General features: G+C 33.1%; 1 protein-coding gene across 2 annotated transcripts; it reads left to right on the top strand.

Moving 5' to 3' along the window:
- Positions 1 to 3,473: 3,473 nt before the first annotated feature.
- On the top strand, positions 3,474 to 10,237 carry LOC107641349 (ATPase E1-E2 type family protein / haloacid dehalogenase-like hydrolase family protein). Of its 2 annotated transcripts, XM_088488075.1 has the most exons (14): positions 3,516 to 3,879; positions 4,002 to 4,094; positions 4,195 to 4,631; positions 5,206 to 5,491; positions 5,575 to 6,566; positions 6,764 to 6,874; positions 6,988 to 7,264; positions 7,504 to 7,592; positions 7,673 to 7,781; positions 7,849 to 8,079; positions 8,199 to 8,324; positions 8,426 to 8,524; positions 8,814 to 9,005; positions 9,380 to 10,237. In XM_088488075.1, the coding sequence occupies exons 4-14, from the start codon at positions 5,432 to 5,434 to the stop codon at positions 9,971 to 9,973; spliced, it is 2,880 nt and encodes a 959-aa protein (XP_088344201.1). In that variant the 5' UTR covers positions 3,516 to 3,879; positions 4,002 to 4,094; positions 4,195 to 4,631; positions 5,206 to 5,431; the 3' UTR covers positions 9,974 to 10,237. The 2 variants fall into 2 exon arrangements, with proteins under 2 accessions (XP_020958687.2, XP_088344201.1); XM_021103028.2 differs by having other exon boundaries at positions 3,474 to 4,631; positions 5,206 to 6,566.
- Positions 10,238 to 16,470: the final 6,233 nt, after the last annotated feature.

Raw genomic sequence — 16,470 nt, 5'->3', positions numbered from 1 at the left:
TGGGGCATTAATGGAAGCACGTGCTTGGCATGTGTCCGAGACTTATGGTAATTAGATTCATCTTCACTCACATCACATGCTCATTCTTGGAATGGTAACATCCCTAACTCATATATTCACACTTTACATAGAAATTTAATTTGTATACAAATTTTATTTTTTTATTGACATTTTGGATCAACTTCTACGGGGAACATTATTTAAATTTGACGTGTATGTGTAAAATGTTTGGTATATAAATAGTACTATTGACTATCTTTCTCTTGACTTGTTTTATATATAAAAACTATTTGGAATAATATCTTAAATCAATCTCTAGATAATTTTTAATTAGACACTTTAATTCTTAATAAAATTTTTTCACTAAATCAGTTTTTAATTTTTATTTCATTATTAGATAAATTAATTTTTATATTCAATTTCAAAAAAATAGACAAATTAATCTCTATTATTATTTAATAAAAATATAATAGTCTCTAAAAATTTTTAAATTTTTTGTATTAATTCTTTTAATAGATAAAAAGTAATTCATTTAATGAATTAAGAATTTGACGACTGATTTAATTATTAAAATTTGTTAAAAACTAAAATATTTGACCAAAAATTTTTTGAATACAAATTTAGAATATTGTTAACTAGACACATTAATATATCAGTATTTACTTAAGAACACTAATTAATGTGATGATAGGCTAATATCTTTTATTTTATCAGGATAAAAATTTAAGCCTTGAAATAAATTAAAGATTTTGTGTAATTTTGATATAAATTATTTTAAATAATTTTTAATATTCTCATTATTTAAAAAATTATTCAAATATATAAAAGCTCCATATCTCAATGACTATATATATATATATATATATATATAATTACAAAATAGGATAAATAAGTGTCACTTTAAGGCTGTATTATTACATAAAAAATATTTTATCTAATCACTCATGGCTTTAAAGGTCATAGAAATATAAATATATTGGGTTAAATAATAGGGAGATGCTCCCATAAAGATACGTAAAATGTCTTTTTGTAAAGACATTTACGTATCGCATTATTATTAGACGTATTAATAAATCGGTTATTTTTGAATTTTTTAACAAATTAGAATAAAACCGATTTTTTTATAACAATAACAATAAATTCAATTTTTTTTAGGAATTTAATTGTATTTTTAAATATTTAGGGATTTAAATGTCTGAAAAACAAAAAATCAGGGATATAATTATATTTTTATCAAAAAATTTAAAGATATTCGATTTAGATGATATAATTCGATCGGATCAAATCGGGTCTAATAATTATAATGCAGACAATTGGATTTATTATTGTTGCTATAATAAATCGATTTTGTTCTAGTTTATAATAAAAAATAAATTATTAACCAATTTTAATAAGAATATCCAATAATAACATGACATGTATGAACGTCTTTAAAAAACGACATTTTTAGTATCTTTATGAAAGTGATTTTCTAAATAATATTATAAAATTATTCTTTCAAGCTAAGTACCCACAAACGAAACACATATATAAAACCTTTTCTCATTTTAAGTGTCCATTTCATATCCATCTTTTTATAGTAGTGATGTGACTTCTTTACTTGGTTCCATATGGTTGGTATCAAAGATGCAACTACCTTCAAAATACAAGAAAACAAGTGTATTTTATCCTCTATTTTCTTGTATTAATTAACAGCACACAACAAACAAACATACAATTATTTGGCTTCAAAACAATCATACACATACTCATTAGCAAATTAATTATTAATTTTAACCATTTACATCAAAACATAACATCTTCCTATTTAATTTTAATATACTAATAACATAAAATATTTTACATTATCGTTTATTTATATTTATTTTTTTAGATAATTATTTATACAGTTAATATAAAAAATAATTATTTATTATTATTATTATATGATATTATATAAGAATTTAATTTTATGTACTGTCAATATAAAATAATTTTACACGTGTATCTAATTATATAATAACATATTAGTAAAAATAACTATTTTTTATATTGACGGCATAAATAGTAATTTTAAAAAATGAATGTAATTGTACAACTGTGTAAAACTCATTAAATAATTATATATATATATATATATATATATATATATATATATATATATTAAAATTAAATTCATACAAATATAAAAAAATAGAAATATATAGAATATTAGGGAAACACATGAAAAAGGAAGAGACATGTTGTAGCAGTTAGTACGACAAGGGTGGAGGCGTATCTATCTGTATCAGCGTTGGTTGCTGTCAAATGTAAGAACTAAAGAACACGTGTAACAACACAACAAGAAACAATACACTTGAATCTCTTTTTCTGGATTTTCAGTGATGCAATGCATCATAACTTTCCCTATTCAAACTCATTCACCTCATGCAACTTCAAAAGTCACTATATATATATATACCATTTAGTTAATGAAAACAAATAAATAAAAAATAAAAGTTACGTGTACATATGCATATATTTTTTTAGACATTAATAAAATTTTGGTATAACACTCAATTATTAAATTTTATAATTTCATTTTAAATTTTTAAAAGATACCATAAAATTTAATAACTAAATGTTATACCAAAATTTTTCAATATCCAAAAAAATTAGGCGTAGATATGAACTGTGTTAAACAGACAAATTGATATCATTAACAAGTAGAAATAAGAAAAACACTAAATAGATATTGATATTTGTATTTCTGTTTTTCAAAAAATATCTTAATTATCTTTTTATATTTAAATTTTTATTTTTCTTATCGCTATGGTTATAATTAAATAAATATTCATATCTACTGTTTTCATATTTCTGTGGAAAAAGTGTGATTATGCAAAATTTTCATGTTGTTTCTATTTTTTCAATCAAAATTGTTTTATGAACTAAAAAAAATCAATCATTTAATCATTATACATATTATTTTATATATTTTTAATAAAAATAACTCATTGTAATAAAATAATTAAATGCATCATACAAGAATAATTAAATTTTTTAGACTAATATAATTTTTTATAAATATTAAATATATAAGAAATATATTATTTTAATTTTTTTTCTTTAATTATTTTGTTAAGTATGATCTTTCATTATACATTATTTAACTGAAACAAAAAAATCTAAACAAATATTAAATAATAAAAATTACACTTGATAAAATAATTAAAAAAATATATAGAAATCATTCCCAAATATATATTAACTAACGATAATTTTTTTAAAAAAATATCTATTCAACATGATTGTTTTATCAATATTATCTCAAAATAATAATAATAATAATAATTCTACGTACAGACTTGTACTATTTTACTAAATTTCGAATAATATATAAAAATAATATTTATAGATATTACACCTCATTCTAGTAATTCACATTTGCTTTCAATACCCCACCTTTATCTTTTTTTTTTTTTCTTCCTGATTTGGTCCCTTGTATTATTTTGTCACTCCTATTTTCTTTATTGTTGTTATTAATTTCTTTGGTGAATGGCACATGAAATGAATGATTGAATGGAAGCAGTAACAAGAGAAGAGAAGAGAAGAGAAAAGAATGGAAGAGAAGTGAAGTAGTAATGAGTAAATGAAGCATGCTCGTTGGTCGGTTCTATCAATGTTTTTTCTGTCTCTCTCATTTGTTTGTTTGCTTATACAAGCGGCAAAGTTAACTGCTACTCACACCAAAGAACCCCCCTCTCTCTTTCTCTCTCAATTCATTTTCTTTCTCTTTATTTTTTATATTTTCTTTTGTTTTCTCTCTCTAACAAATTCGGTTGAAGCTGCAAGGAAGAGACATCTTCTGCAGCTTTCACTGAGAGCAAGGAATTAGAACAAAAAAAATTCTAAACTTTGAAGGTTTCATTCAAGCTTTACTCCTTTAGCTGTGATTCTTGTGCACATGATCTAGGAGAGTTCTTTATTACTTCTATAGTTGGTATTTTGAATCTTGTTCAACCATTTTCTGGTGTCTCTTTCAGTGTTTCCAAGCTCATTTTCCCAAATCAAGCTGGTTCTTTCTTCTTTTCTTCTCTCTGTTTCTTCCCAAATTTGTGGACTTTACCCTATTTTAGGTAAAGGGGTTGGCCTATTTTCTTAAAGTTATTATCTTTTCTTTCAAAGAAGTAGGTGAGTGTGTTTGATTCTGAGGATATTTGTGTGATTTCTTGGGAGAATGCTTGATTTGTAGCTGAGGAAAAAAAAAGGAGAAGATGCCTGAAGGGATCATCACAAAAAAGAGGATACATTTCAGCAAACTATATTCATTTTCTTGTTTGAAATCTTCATTTGGAGATGGGCATTCCCAAATTGGTCAGAGAGGGTACTCAAGGATTGTGTATTGCAATGATCCTGATAACCCTGATGCAATTCAGCAGAATTATAGAGGGAACTATGTGTCAACCACAAAGTACACAGCTTTTAATTTCATCCCCAAGTCCCTTTTTGAACAGTTTAGGAGGGTTGCAAATATATATTTTCTTGTTGTTGCTTGTGTTTCATTTAGTCCATTGGCACCTTATACAGCTCTCAGTATTGTTGCACCATTGTTGCTTGTCATTGGAGCTACTATGGCCAAGGAAGCTGTGGAAGATTGGAGGAGGAGAAAGCAGGTAATCTTTTTCTTTTCTATTTTATTATTAATTATTATTTGATTTGATGCACTTTTTTATGCCTTTTTCATCATACACTGCCAATGTCACAAAACTTCTCTTCCAAAAGCTTAGGAATATGAATTGTTTTATATCTAAACCTCACCTTTATGCAAAAGCCTCTTTTTGAATTGAAATATGGAAAGTGTCTATCAATTAAGATCTGGTGTATGCTCATATGTTTAACATTAGAAATCTGATGTTAGATGACTTTTTCAATTCCATTATCTTACAATGCAGAGCTATTTACACATTGTTTCTGGAAACCTTTATGTTTCCCTACTTTGATTCATATAATATAATCTCTTCTTTCCAATTGGTGGCAGAAAGTTTTTGTCTTCCTGACCCCGAGAGATATAATTCAAAGAAACAACATTGTTTCATAATTGTTCTAGAATATAATCTAATGTTGCTTTTTTGCTTTGCTTTATGTTTTACTTAACTTGTTTGTCTTTTCTTTCTTTTTTTTCTTCAGATACTGTTGGTGATATGTTTTCTTAAGGTTTTCCTATCTAACTTTGGTTTATTTCTTCAGGATATAGAGGCAAACAACCGAAAGGTTCTGGTATATGGTAAAAATTATACATTTGTGGAGACTAGATGGAAAAAACTCCGAGTTGGTGATATTGTTAAGGTGTGTAAGGATGAATATTTTCCTGCTGATATTCTTCTGCTTTCGTCAAGCTACGGAGACGGGGTTTGCTATGTCGAGACAATGAATCTCGATGGAGAAACTAATCTAAAGTTAAAGCACGCCTTGGATGCAACGTCTCATCTTCAAGATGAAAAACCTATCCAGAGGTTCAGGGCTATGGTTAAATGTGAGGATCCTAATGAAAACTTATACTCATTTATTGGAAACTTGCACTATGAGGGTAAAGAATATCCTCTTTCCTTGCAGCAGATCCTTTTAAGAGACTCTAAGCTGAAGAACACTGATCATATCTTTGGTGTTGTAATCTTCACCGGCCACGATACAAAAGTGATGCAGAATTCCACTGATCCTCCATCCAAGAGAAGCAAAATTGAGAGAAAAATGGATAAGATTATATACATCCTCTTCAGTACCTTGATTTTCATATCCTTTATTGGTTCTGTCTATTTTGGTGTTGAGACTAAAAGGGATACCAGCGGTCGCAGGTATCGAAGATGGTATGTTCGTCCCGACAGTACAACGGTCTTTTATGATCCGAGAAGTGCTACACTTTCTGCTCTTCTCCACTTTTTAACTGCTCTTATGTTGTTTGGATATCTTATTCCTATATCACTTTATGTGTCCATAGAACTTGTGAAAGTTCTTCAGAGTGTTTTCATCAACCGAGATCAGGAAATGTATTATGAGGAAATGGATAGGCCGGCTCGTGCTCGCACCTCTAATTTGAATGAGGAACTTGGTCAGGTTGATACTATATTATCTGACAAAACCGGTACTTTGACATGTAACTCGATGGAGTTTGTCAAATGTTCCATAGGAGGCATTCGATATGGCCGAGGTATGACAGAAGTGGAGAAGGCACTTGCAAGGAGAGGGAAAAATGTGGAGTCTCAAGTTGATGAAGCATCATGCGATTTTTCGGGCCAGGATAGTGACGTGGAGGACTCTCGGCCGCCAGTTAAGGGCTTTAACTTTAGAGATGAACGAATAATGAATGGGAAATGGGTTAATGAACCACAATCAGACATCATACAGAAGTTCTTTCGAGTTTTAGCTATTTGTCATACTGCTATTCCAGATGTAGATCAAGGGTCAGGAGAAATTTCTTATGAAGCTGAGTCACCAGATGAGGCGGCTTTTGTCATAGCTGCGAAGGAACTTGGTTTCGAGCTTTTCGCTAGGACACAAACAAGCATATCATTGCATGAATTAAACTACAAAACTGGAAAAAAGGTTGACAGGTTGGCTAGCTTCTTTTACTAATTTCAATGGTCAAAATCATCACCTTAAGTTTGATCTGGTTTCTAATTAAAAATAAATTTATAATATGGCTTTTGAAGTTATAATGTATAACTATTCAAACTTTTTCTGGCACAATTTTGTTCTTTTTCAAAATTGTGTTTAACTTACTGTGCAATCATCTGATTTTGATGAGCAGAGTGTACCAGCTTCTGCATGTCCTAGAGTTCAGCAGTTCCCGCAAGAGAATGTCGGTGATAGTGAGGAATGAGGAAAATCAGTTGTTGCTCTTATGCAAGGGTGCAGACAGGTTTTTATCAATATCCTCTATTTTTTTATTATTATTATTGTTATTATTAGAGTTCTGGGTAGTAAGTTGCATGTGGTGATGCTAAATTTTGCATTTATCCTGCATGTATTCAGTGTAATGTTTGAAAGGCTGTCTGAAAAAGGAAGACAATATGAGGCCGAAACCAAAGAACATATCAAACAGTATGCCGAAGCAGGCTTAAGAACTCTGGTAATCACATACCGTGAACTTGATGAAGAAGAATATAAGTTATGGGAAGTAGAGTTTTCAAAGGCCAAAACATCTGTTGGAGCAGACCGAGATGCATTGGTCGATGCCGCTGCTGATAAGATGGAAAGAAATTTGATACTTCTTGGGTCTACAGCAGTTGAGGATAGACTGCAAAAGGGCGTAAGTATAGATTTCCAAACTTTCTTTAACCTTTATGGTGAAAACTCATATGCAGTTGTTTTCATGTGAAGTTGATAGTTGAAAACCATTAGATGGTTTACATATTTGACTAAATTGTCATCTAACAGTTTTGAAGACAACTGTATGTGAGTTTCCATCTTATCTTGTTCAAACTTACTTGGGAAATACTTCTTGGATCTACAGACGATGAAGTTCGCTTTGTCTATTTGGAAGTGCAGGTTCCTGAATGTATTGAAAGGCTTGCTAAGGCAGGAATCAAGTTATGGGTGTTGACTGGGGACAAGATGGAAACAGCAGTCAATATAGGGTATTATGAAATACTACTTTTCGATTTTGTTTATATCTTCGATGCATGAAGTTTACACTATTTTGTTTTCCTTTGAACAGATATGCCTGCGGGTTACTTAGGCAAGACATGAAGCAGATAGTGATCACTCTTGATTCACCTAATATTATAGCACTTGAAAAGCAAGGGGATAAGGATGCTCTTAAAAAGGTAAATGAGCTTGAAAGTTTTTCGCAGTTGATTTTTCTCTTAATGTTGTAGCTTTTTGTATGATTAGGAATCTCTTGAAAGCATTAAGAAGCAAATTGGAGAGGGAATAAAGCAAATCAAGTTTGTGAAAGAGAGTACTAGTACAGATAAAGAGAGTTCTTCTTCATTCGGATTGATAATTGATGGGAAGTCTTTGGATTATTCGCTTAACAAGAACTTGGAGAATTCCTTCTTTGAGTTGGCAACTAGTTGTGCTTCCGTCATATGTTGCCGATCATCACCCAAACAGAAAGCTCGTGTAAGTATTATGAACATGCAATTTGAATTTCCATGGCATGCAAATAATGTAGTCTAGTAAAGAGTTGTTGGTGTTTCGAGTTGTGAAACGTTATAATCACATGATCCGAAATAATGCAGGTTACAAAAATGGTAAAATTAGGAACTGGGCAGACAACATTATCCATCGGCGACGGGGCAAATGATGTCGGCATGCTTCAGGAGGCTGATATTGGAGTTGGCATTAATGGTGCTGAAGGGATGCAGGTCCAAATATACATTTGCTGACATACCAATGAATGTCTCATAATATAATGTTTAATCAATTTCTAATGAATGAATGAGAAACATTTTATTGTTTTCTACAGGCTGTAATGGCAAGTGATTTTGCAATAGCCCAATTCCGTTTTCTGGAGCGTTTGTTGTTGGTGCATGGCCACTGGTGTTATAGGCGAATATCAATGATGGTAAAACCATGCATCCATCTAACTATTGTTGTGAATGCATTTAACTGCGATGTCCAAACCAACTTGGATTGGTTGATTGGTTAGCTCACTCGTCCGCTTAAACAAGTGTTAGGAATTCGAATTCCGCTTGTATATGCAGCAATTCATTGACCATCTTAGATCTATAACAGATTAATCTTTAGTCTGACAGATAAAAAAGACTGATTCCTGTTGTTGGCATATGAACTTAGGAACCATCATTGACAAAAAGCTTCTTCCCTGATAACTTGTTTTCATTTGTTAAATGCAGATATGCTATTTCTTCTATAAAAATATTGCATTTGGATTCACCTTATTTTGGTTCGAGGCGTATGCTTCGTTCTCCGGCCAAGCTGCGTACAATGATTGGTACATGTCATTCTACAATGTCTTCTTCACTTCACTTCCAGTTATTGCTCTCGGTGTTTTCGATCAAGATGTTTCTGCTAAACTTTGCTTAAAGGTACCAAATTGTCATTCATTTAGTTCCTTATGTTCATATCAATGAGTGTATTTGCTGAAATCTTTTTCAATCAATGTTTAAAGAGACTATGATCTACCATGTATCTATGGTTCCTGACTTACTGGTTTCTTTTGTTGGGTCCAATTTAAAGAGACTAATTTTCATGCTCTAAATTTTACATTATCATTCAATAGGAATCAAAAGGAATTGCCAACATGGTCCATTTTTATGTAACTATCCGTCACGATATGGCGTCAATTCCCATGATTTCGATGTGTTAGTGAATGAAAATCAGTATCTTAGTTTAAGTTAGTTGATTCAGTTGGTAGTTAAGGAACCCTTTGCTAACCATCCTCTCAATCTCTTTCTTACAGTATCCTTTTCTATATCTAGAGGGAGTAGAGGACACCCTCTTCAGCTGGCCGCGCATTATCGGCTGGATGGTTAACGGAGTCCTTAGCTCCTTAGCCATATTCTTCTTGACTGCAAACTCTGTCATGACTCAGGCCTTCAGAAGGGATGGTCAAGTGGTCGATTTCGAGATACTCGGCGTCACGATGTACACGTGTGTAGTGTGGACCGTGAATTGCCAAATGGCGCTTTCCATCAATTACTTCACTTGGATCCAGCATTTTTTCATCTGGGGCAGCATTGCATTCTGGTACGTATTCGTGCTGGTTTACGGCTACCTCTCGCCGGAAATATCGACGACGGCTCACATGGTGTTTGTGGAAGCTTGTGCTCCAAGTTTGCTATATTGGCTAGTTACCCTTTTGGTGGTTGTGTGTGCTCTTCTACCTTATTTTTGCTATAGATCATTCCAAAGTAGGTTTCTACCAATGTATCATGATATTATTCAGAGAAAACAAGTTGAAGGTTCTGATATTGAGATATGTGATGAGGTTCCTAAACAAGTCCATGGAAAACTAATACATCTAAGAGAGAGATTGAAGCAAAGGGAACTATGAAATGGATTTAGTTTCTAAGCTCATGTTATTGTTGGAGCTTTTTTTTTCACTCATTTTTTCCTCCCTCTTTGAAATTCCTATTGTTTAAAAATTTGTATAGTGAGGATTTGTGTAGCAATCACAATCACCTGATGTAGATTAGTTATGTAAAGTATTGTATCATAGTCTTTTGTATTTGTTAATGGAATCAAACAAAACATGTTCTACGTTGTATTTTTTGGTGTATATGACTTACTATATTAACACAAGATATTGTTTATGTCTTGTTAGTTTGCCATGTTGATTGAAAGATGTAACAGAGAAAGTTTGCTGTCAACATATGCAAAAAGTCAACCATGATTATTCTCTATTATTTACTATCTTGCCATCAAGTTGGAAATATTAGGAAGTGTGATTTCTTAGAGTATATTTTTTAAACAAGACAAAAAAATGCGTGAAAAAATGTAGGTAGATTATAAAATTCTAACAATCCAATTTTTAGTATGTTTATTAGATCATATTGAAAACTGAGTGTTATTAACTTATTTTCTTAATTATTATTTATTATTTAATAAATATGAATCTGATCGAAGTTAATATGTTGTCGATTTACGGATAATTTTTTTTTTTTGTTTAAAAACGTTAAGTCATTAATATAGAAATATACATTACAAAGTTATAGAAGGCTAGCAAATAAAGCATATAATATCAATAATATAGTTAATCATCTCAATATATATAAGACTCAAGTTTACAATCATACGTCGTTAACATCGTATGGATCTAGTGAGAACACTCATAGCATAGCTCGATAATATTTATTTACATATGTACATATGACATCCCAGATATTCACCTGTCCAAAAAATTTTTAAATTGATACCCAAGCTAGCCTAATTCTTTCTATAATCATAGTCTCTTCTAAGATCACAAAAATTAGTGAAAGACAGTTTAGGTCTTCAAATATGATTACATAGGGTGTTGACAAAACAACAGCAACTATATAGTCCTTCTTTTGGTCCTTCTCTCTGACGGGTCGTGGAGTATATACACGCGGTTGAGATCGGGGTCTTTGTAAGCAAAAACTTCTAGTACATCATAGAAAGGTTCTCCTGTCTCCATCTATAACGTGGAAAGATGGGGTAAAAACTGAAGAGTCCTTAGTAGGTTTGGGGTAGTTAATTAGGTTCATTTTATGTTATATTTAACCAACAGCAATAAACCGCATAATACAAAAAATTTTAACAAACCAAAAATACAGAGAACAATCAATCAGAAAGTACACATGCACAGTCACAACAAACCACCGAATACAGATAAATCATGTGAGAATACAAGAAGGCTAAGAGCAAACTTTGGGAGTAAAATAAGGTTTGCAAGGAGTTTTAATAGGAGAGAACTTGTAGAAAATTTTCATAGGAGGATTTTATTCTTGTTCATTGAAACTATAGTATAGATGATGCTATATATATTTCTATAGCATTGTAATTAAAACATCATCAAAAAATAAGAAAGAAAATTAATTCACATCATATTTTCTTATATTGGCTTTGTTATAGTTAGTGCATTATTGTGGGTAGTGTTCAATTTCATATTACTTTGTATCTATTAGAAGTCCAAATTCCGATGCAAACTCAACGATTGATATCAAGAGCCAATATTATATTATTCATTATTTGAGTGGTAAAATTCAAGTTTGAATACAATGACTTCTACTGACTAAAACCCCAAAGTGGTTCCTGAGATTAGGCGAGTTAACCATAATTGTCCTTGACTTTCAAAATTTTCTAATAGTATCCCTCACATTCAGCTCCGGGACCCATAGTTGTCCTGCGACCCTTTCCGGCGCACAGTCAGCAAACGGAGTAATGATCTGGCACCTCCCATGCCATGCTGGAGCCAGCAACGGCTAGCTGACGTGGCAAATCTTAATTTTCTATCCAGCACAGTCAGCTAGCCGTTGTTGGCTCCAGCATGGGATGGGAGGTGCCAGATCATTACTCCGTTTGCTAACTGTGCGCCGGAAAGGGTCGCAGGACAACTATGGGTCCCAGAGCTGAATGTGAGGGATACTATTAGGGAATTTTAAAAGTCAAGGACGATTATGGGTAACTCGCCCAATCTCAGGGACCACTTTGGGGTTTTAGTCAACTTCTACTAGTAAAAATGTCAAGGTAGGCAAATGTGAAATCAAGAAGTTTAATGGAAAAATGATTTTTCTATTGGAGGATGCAGATGAAAAATATGCTTATATAACAGAAATTGCACAAGGCACTGGCGAAAAAAGAGAAAAAGTAGAGAATATGAAGGATGAGAATTAGGAAGAATTAGATATTAAAGCGTGGGCTGCGATAATCTTATGCTTTGAGAGGGATGCTGCTTTCTTGGAAGAAGCAATTGCAGCAGGCGTCTGATTAAAGTTAGAGAGTAACTTCATCACAAAGACTCTAACTAACAGGATCTACTTAAAATCCAAATTGTATACATGCAAGATGGAGGAAGGCACCTCAATCCAAGAATATATCAATAAGTTTGATAAGATTATATCAAACTTAAAGGATATAGATGTGAAGATTGATGATGAGGATCAAGCACTCATATTATTACTTTCATTACCGAAGTCCTATGAAAATCTGGTGCAGACTTTGATGCTGGTGGGTGACACTCTAGCCATGAATGAGACGAGGGCATCACTTTTAGCGGATAATCTACGTAAGGTTGCTACGAGTGTAATGTCGTCTTCAAATGGAAGAGAGTATAATGATCAAGCACAAGGATTATTTGCAGCTAGAGGGAGGAGTAATGAAAGAGGAAAAGGTAAGCGTGGAAAGTCTAGGCTAAAATCTATACCTCACGCGGAGAGAACATGCTTTAAATATGGTGAGTCTGGACATTTTAAAGCAAATTGCCCAAATAAGAAGATAAATTCCAAGAAACAGAACAATGACAACTCAAAAGAAAAACAAGAAGCAAGTTATGTCTCAAATGATGATGAAGATTGTTACTGTGTAATAGATGATTCTTACGAGATATCCGGTAAGTGGATGCTTGATTCTGGAGCTTCTCACCATATGTGTCCAAATAGGAAGTGGTTTACTACCTATCAATGGTGGCATAGTTTTGATGGGCAACAATCATGCTTGCAAAATTGTAGGGGTAGATACTATAAGAATCAAGATGCATGATTGAGTTATAAGAACCTTGAAGGATGTGAAATATATTCCTGACTTGTGAAAAAATTTGATCTCTATAGGTTTGTTAGAGAAAAATGGTTGCAAAATTGTTGCTGAAAATGGGATTTTAAAAATTGTTCGTGGTTCTTTAGTAATGATGAAGGGGGTTCGTCATGGTAATCTTTATCCTCTTTTGGGGACAACTGTTACAGGTGAGCTAGCAGTTGGAATCTGTGGAAGTAAAGACTAAACAGACTGCATGAGGATTTGACACATGAGGCTTGGGCATATGTCGAGAAAGGGTCTATTATTGCTTAGCGGAAGAGGTTTGCTGAAAAATATGAAGAAACCATAAATTGAGTTTTGTGAACACTGTGTATATGGAAAGGCACACAGGGTGAAGTTTTCTACAAGCAAACACAAAAGCAGAGGATTGTTAGACTATGTGCATACTGATGTTTGGAGTCCGGCTAAAGTTACTTCAATTCCAAGTGTGGTTTCAGGTACTTTGTTACGTTTGTTGATGATTATGCAAGGTATGCTTGGGTTTACTTCCTCAAGCATAAGAATGAGATATTTCGATACTTTAAGCGGTGGAGAGCAATGGTTGAAAACAGAACAAGTGGGAAGCTAAAAACTCTGCGATCTGATAATGGCACAGAGTATACGGATGGAGCTTTCAAGGAGTTCTGTGATCAGGAAGACATTGTGAGACACTGGACAGTTAGAGACACACCACAACATAATGGAGTCGTGGAAAGACTGAATCGTACACTACTTGAGAAGGCAAGGTGTATGCGCTCTAATTTTGGGTTAGGCAGAGAATGATGGGCTGAGTCAGTTGCTACAGCATGCTACATAGTGAATCGATCTCCACATTCTTCTTTAGATGGAGACACACCTCATAAGGTGTGATTAGGGGAACATACAGATTACGAGAAACTCAGAGTCTTTAGATGCACGACTTATTATCATGTCAAAAACAATAAATTTGATGAAAGAGCTAAGAAGGTAATCTTTTTGGAGTATCCAAGAGGGGTTTAAGACTATCGTCTTTGGAGCGTAAGTGATTCTAAGTTTGTAATCAGTAGGAATGTGACCTTTAATGAAAGATCCATGGTAGCTTTGTCTAAAGTTATGACGCCAGATGATGGTGATGTTGGAAAAACTATAAACACTCAAGTGATGGAGATAGAGTCTAAAAACCAATCAATAGACTCTAGTCCTGTTCAGGTGGAGCATCTTAATGCTACTCATGAAGATGAGGAGGACGATGAACTTGATCATGAAGAGATTCAGCGAAAAAATACACATGTATTACAATAACAACAACAGAATTCTTTGGCATTCATTAGGCCAAAGAGGAATTACAAACTCGTACAGAAGCTTAGGCCAGACAAGCCTCTGAGGCATTATCGACAGTTAAATTTGGTAGAGTATGCACTCTCGGTGGAGGATGATGAGCCAGTCACCTTCAAACAAGCTATCATGAACAAGGATAGTGAGACCTGGTTAGTTGCTATGGAAGAAGAGATGCAGTCTCTTCATAAAAATAAGACATGGGAGGTGGTCACATTCCCCGTGAAAAAGACTGCTATTCGTTGTAAGTGGGTGTATAAAAAAAAGAAGATCTTACTAAATCGGAATGGTACAAGATTCAAGGCTAGGTTAGTGACCAAAGGATTCATACAGAAAGAAGGAGTTGAGTATAATGAGATATTTTCTCCTGTGGTTAAACACACTTCCATTCGGATGCTTTTAAGTCTTGTAGCTCATGGCGATCTTGAGTTAGAACAACTAGATATGAAGACATCGTTCTTACACGGTGATTTAGAGGACGAAATTTACATGTATCAACCTGAGGGTTTCAAGGTTGAGGGTAAAGAAGGTCAAGTTTGTCGCTTGAGAAAGTTGCTTTATGGATTAAAACAATCTCCTCGGCAGTGGTACATGTGATTTGATTTCTTTATTTTAAAACAAGGTTTCTTTAGAAGTAACTATGATTGTTGTGTATACATTCGTAAGCTTCCTAGAGGTAATTATATCTATCTTTTATTGTATGTGGATGAGATGCTCATTACTTCCAAGAGTAAGGTGGAGATAGATAAGTTAAAGTTTCAACTTGGTGAAGAGTTTGAAACAAAAGATTTGGGTGCTACGAGAAAAATTTTAGGCATGGAAATTAGAAGAGAGAGATCAAGTCGAAAATTGTTCCTAAGTCAAAAAAACTACATTGAACGGGTTATCGAAAGGTTTGGGATGAAAAATGCTAAGTCGGTGGTGACTCCATTGGCTCCACATTTTAGGCTCTCAGGTAAACAATCTCCTACAACAGCAGAAGATAAGGCTTACATGGACAATGTACCTTACGCAAGTGCTGTAGGCAGCCTAATGTACGCTATAGCATGCACATGCCTAGACATTTCACAAGCAGTCAGTGTTGTTAGCAGGTTTATGACAAACCCAGAAAAGACACACTGAAAAGCAGTCAAGTGGATATTAAGATACTTGAAGGGTACCATTGGCATAGGTTTATGCTTTGGTGGTAAATCATCATGTCAAATTAGCAGTTTTGTTGATTCTGATTATGCTGGTGATCTAGACCGACGATGATCTACAACTAGTTATGTATATAAAATATATGGTGCTCCGGTTAGTTGACGATCGATGTTACAAGATACAGTGACACTATCTACTACAGAGGCTGAGTACATGACAATAGCAGAAGGGGTGAAGGAGGCATTGTGGTTAAGGAGTCTTCTAGATGATTTGAGTCTTAAGCAAGATTGTGTGAATCTTAGTTATGATAGTCAAAGTGCGATTCATTTGGCTAAAATCAGGTTCATCATGCTCGTACTAAGCATATTGATATTAGGTATCACTTTGTGCGTGATGTTATAGAGAAAGGTGACATTTCTCTCGTGAAGGTACACACAAATGAAAACCCATCAAACATGTTGACTAAAGTAGTGTTGGGAAACAAATTCTAGCATTGCTTGGATTTGCTCAACATTATTCCATGTTAAGTATTGCATGGCGAATAAAGGAACTACGTTTCGTTTGATCCTAGTAAAGGGTATGTAGGCAGTCATTGTTAAGATGATGCAACCGGATACGACTACTACAATTTGTTCGTTTAAAATTTGAATCAGTTTTTTAAATTGTGCCTGAGGTAGAGAATTGTGAGAATAAAAGAAGGCTAAGAGCAAACTTAGGGAGTAAAATAAGGTTTGCAAAGAATTTTAATAGGAGAGAACTTATAGGGAGTTTTCATAGAAGGATTTTATTCTTGTTCATTGAAATTATAACATAGATGATACTATATATATATTTTTTATAACATTG

Source organism: Arachis ipaensis, chromosome B5, assembly GCF_059453495.1.
Source record: "Arachis ipaensis isolate K30076 ecotype BB chromosome B5, ASM5945349v1, whole genome shotgun sequence".
Lineage (NCBI taxonomy): Eukaryota > Viridiplantae > Streptophyta > Magnoliopsida > Fabales > Fabaceae > Arachis > Arachis ipaensis.
This window is presented reverse-complemented; position numbering and strand designations above follow the sequence as displayed.

Bases quoted from the DNA above. Each gene is read 5' to 3' on its own strand.
- LOC107641349 (XM_021103028.2), top strand. From the start codon at position 4,233: ATGCCTGAAGGGATCATCACAAAAAAGAGGATACATTTCAGCAAACTA. The intron at 8,080-8,198 runs GTAAGTATTATG...GAAATAATGCAG, and splicing joins CACCCAAACAGAAAGCTCGT to GTTACAAAAATGGTAAAATT. The intron at 8,325-8,425 runs GTCCAAATATAC...TGTTTTCTACAG, and splicing joins ATGGTGCTGAAGGGATGCAG to GCTGTAATGGCAAGTGATTT.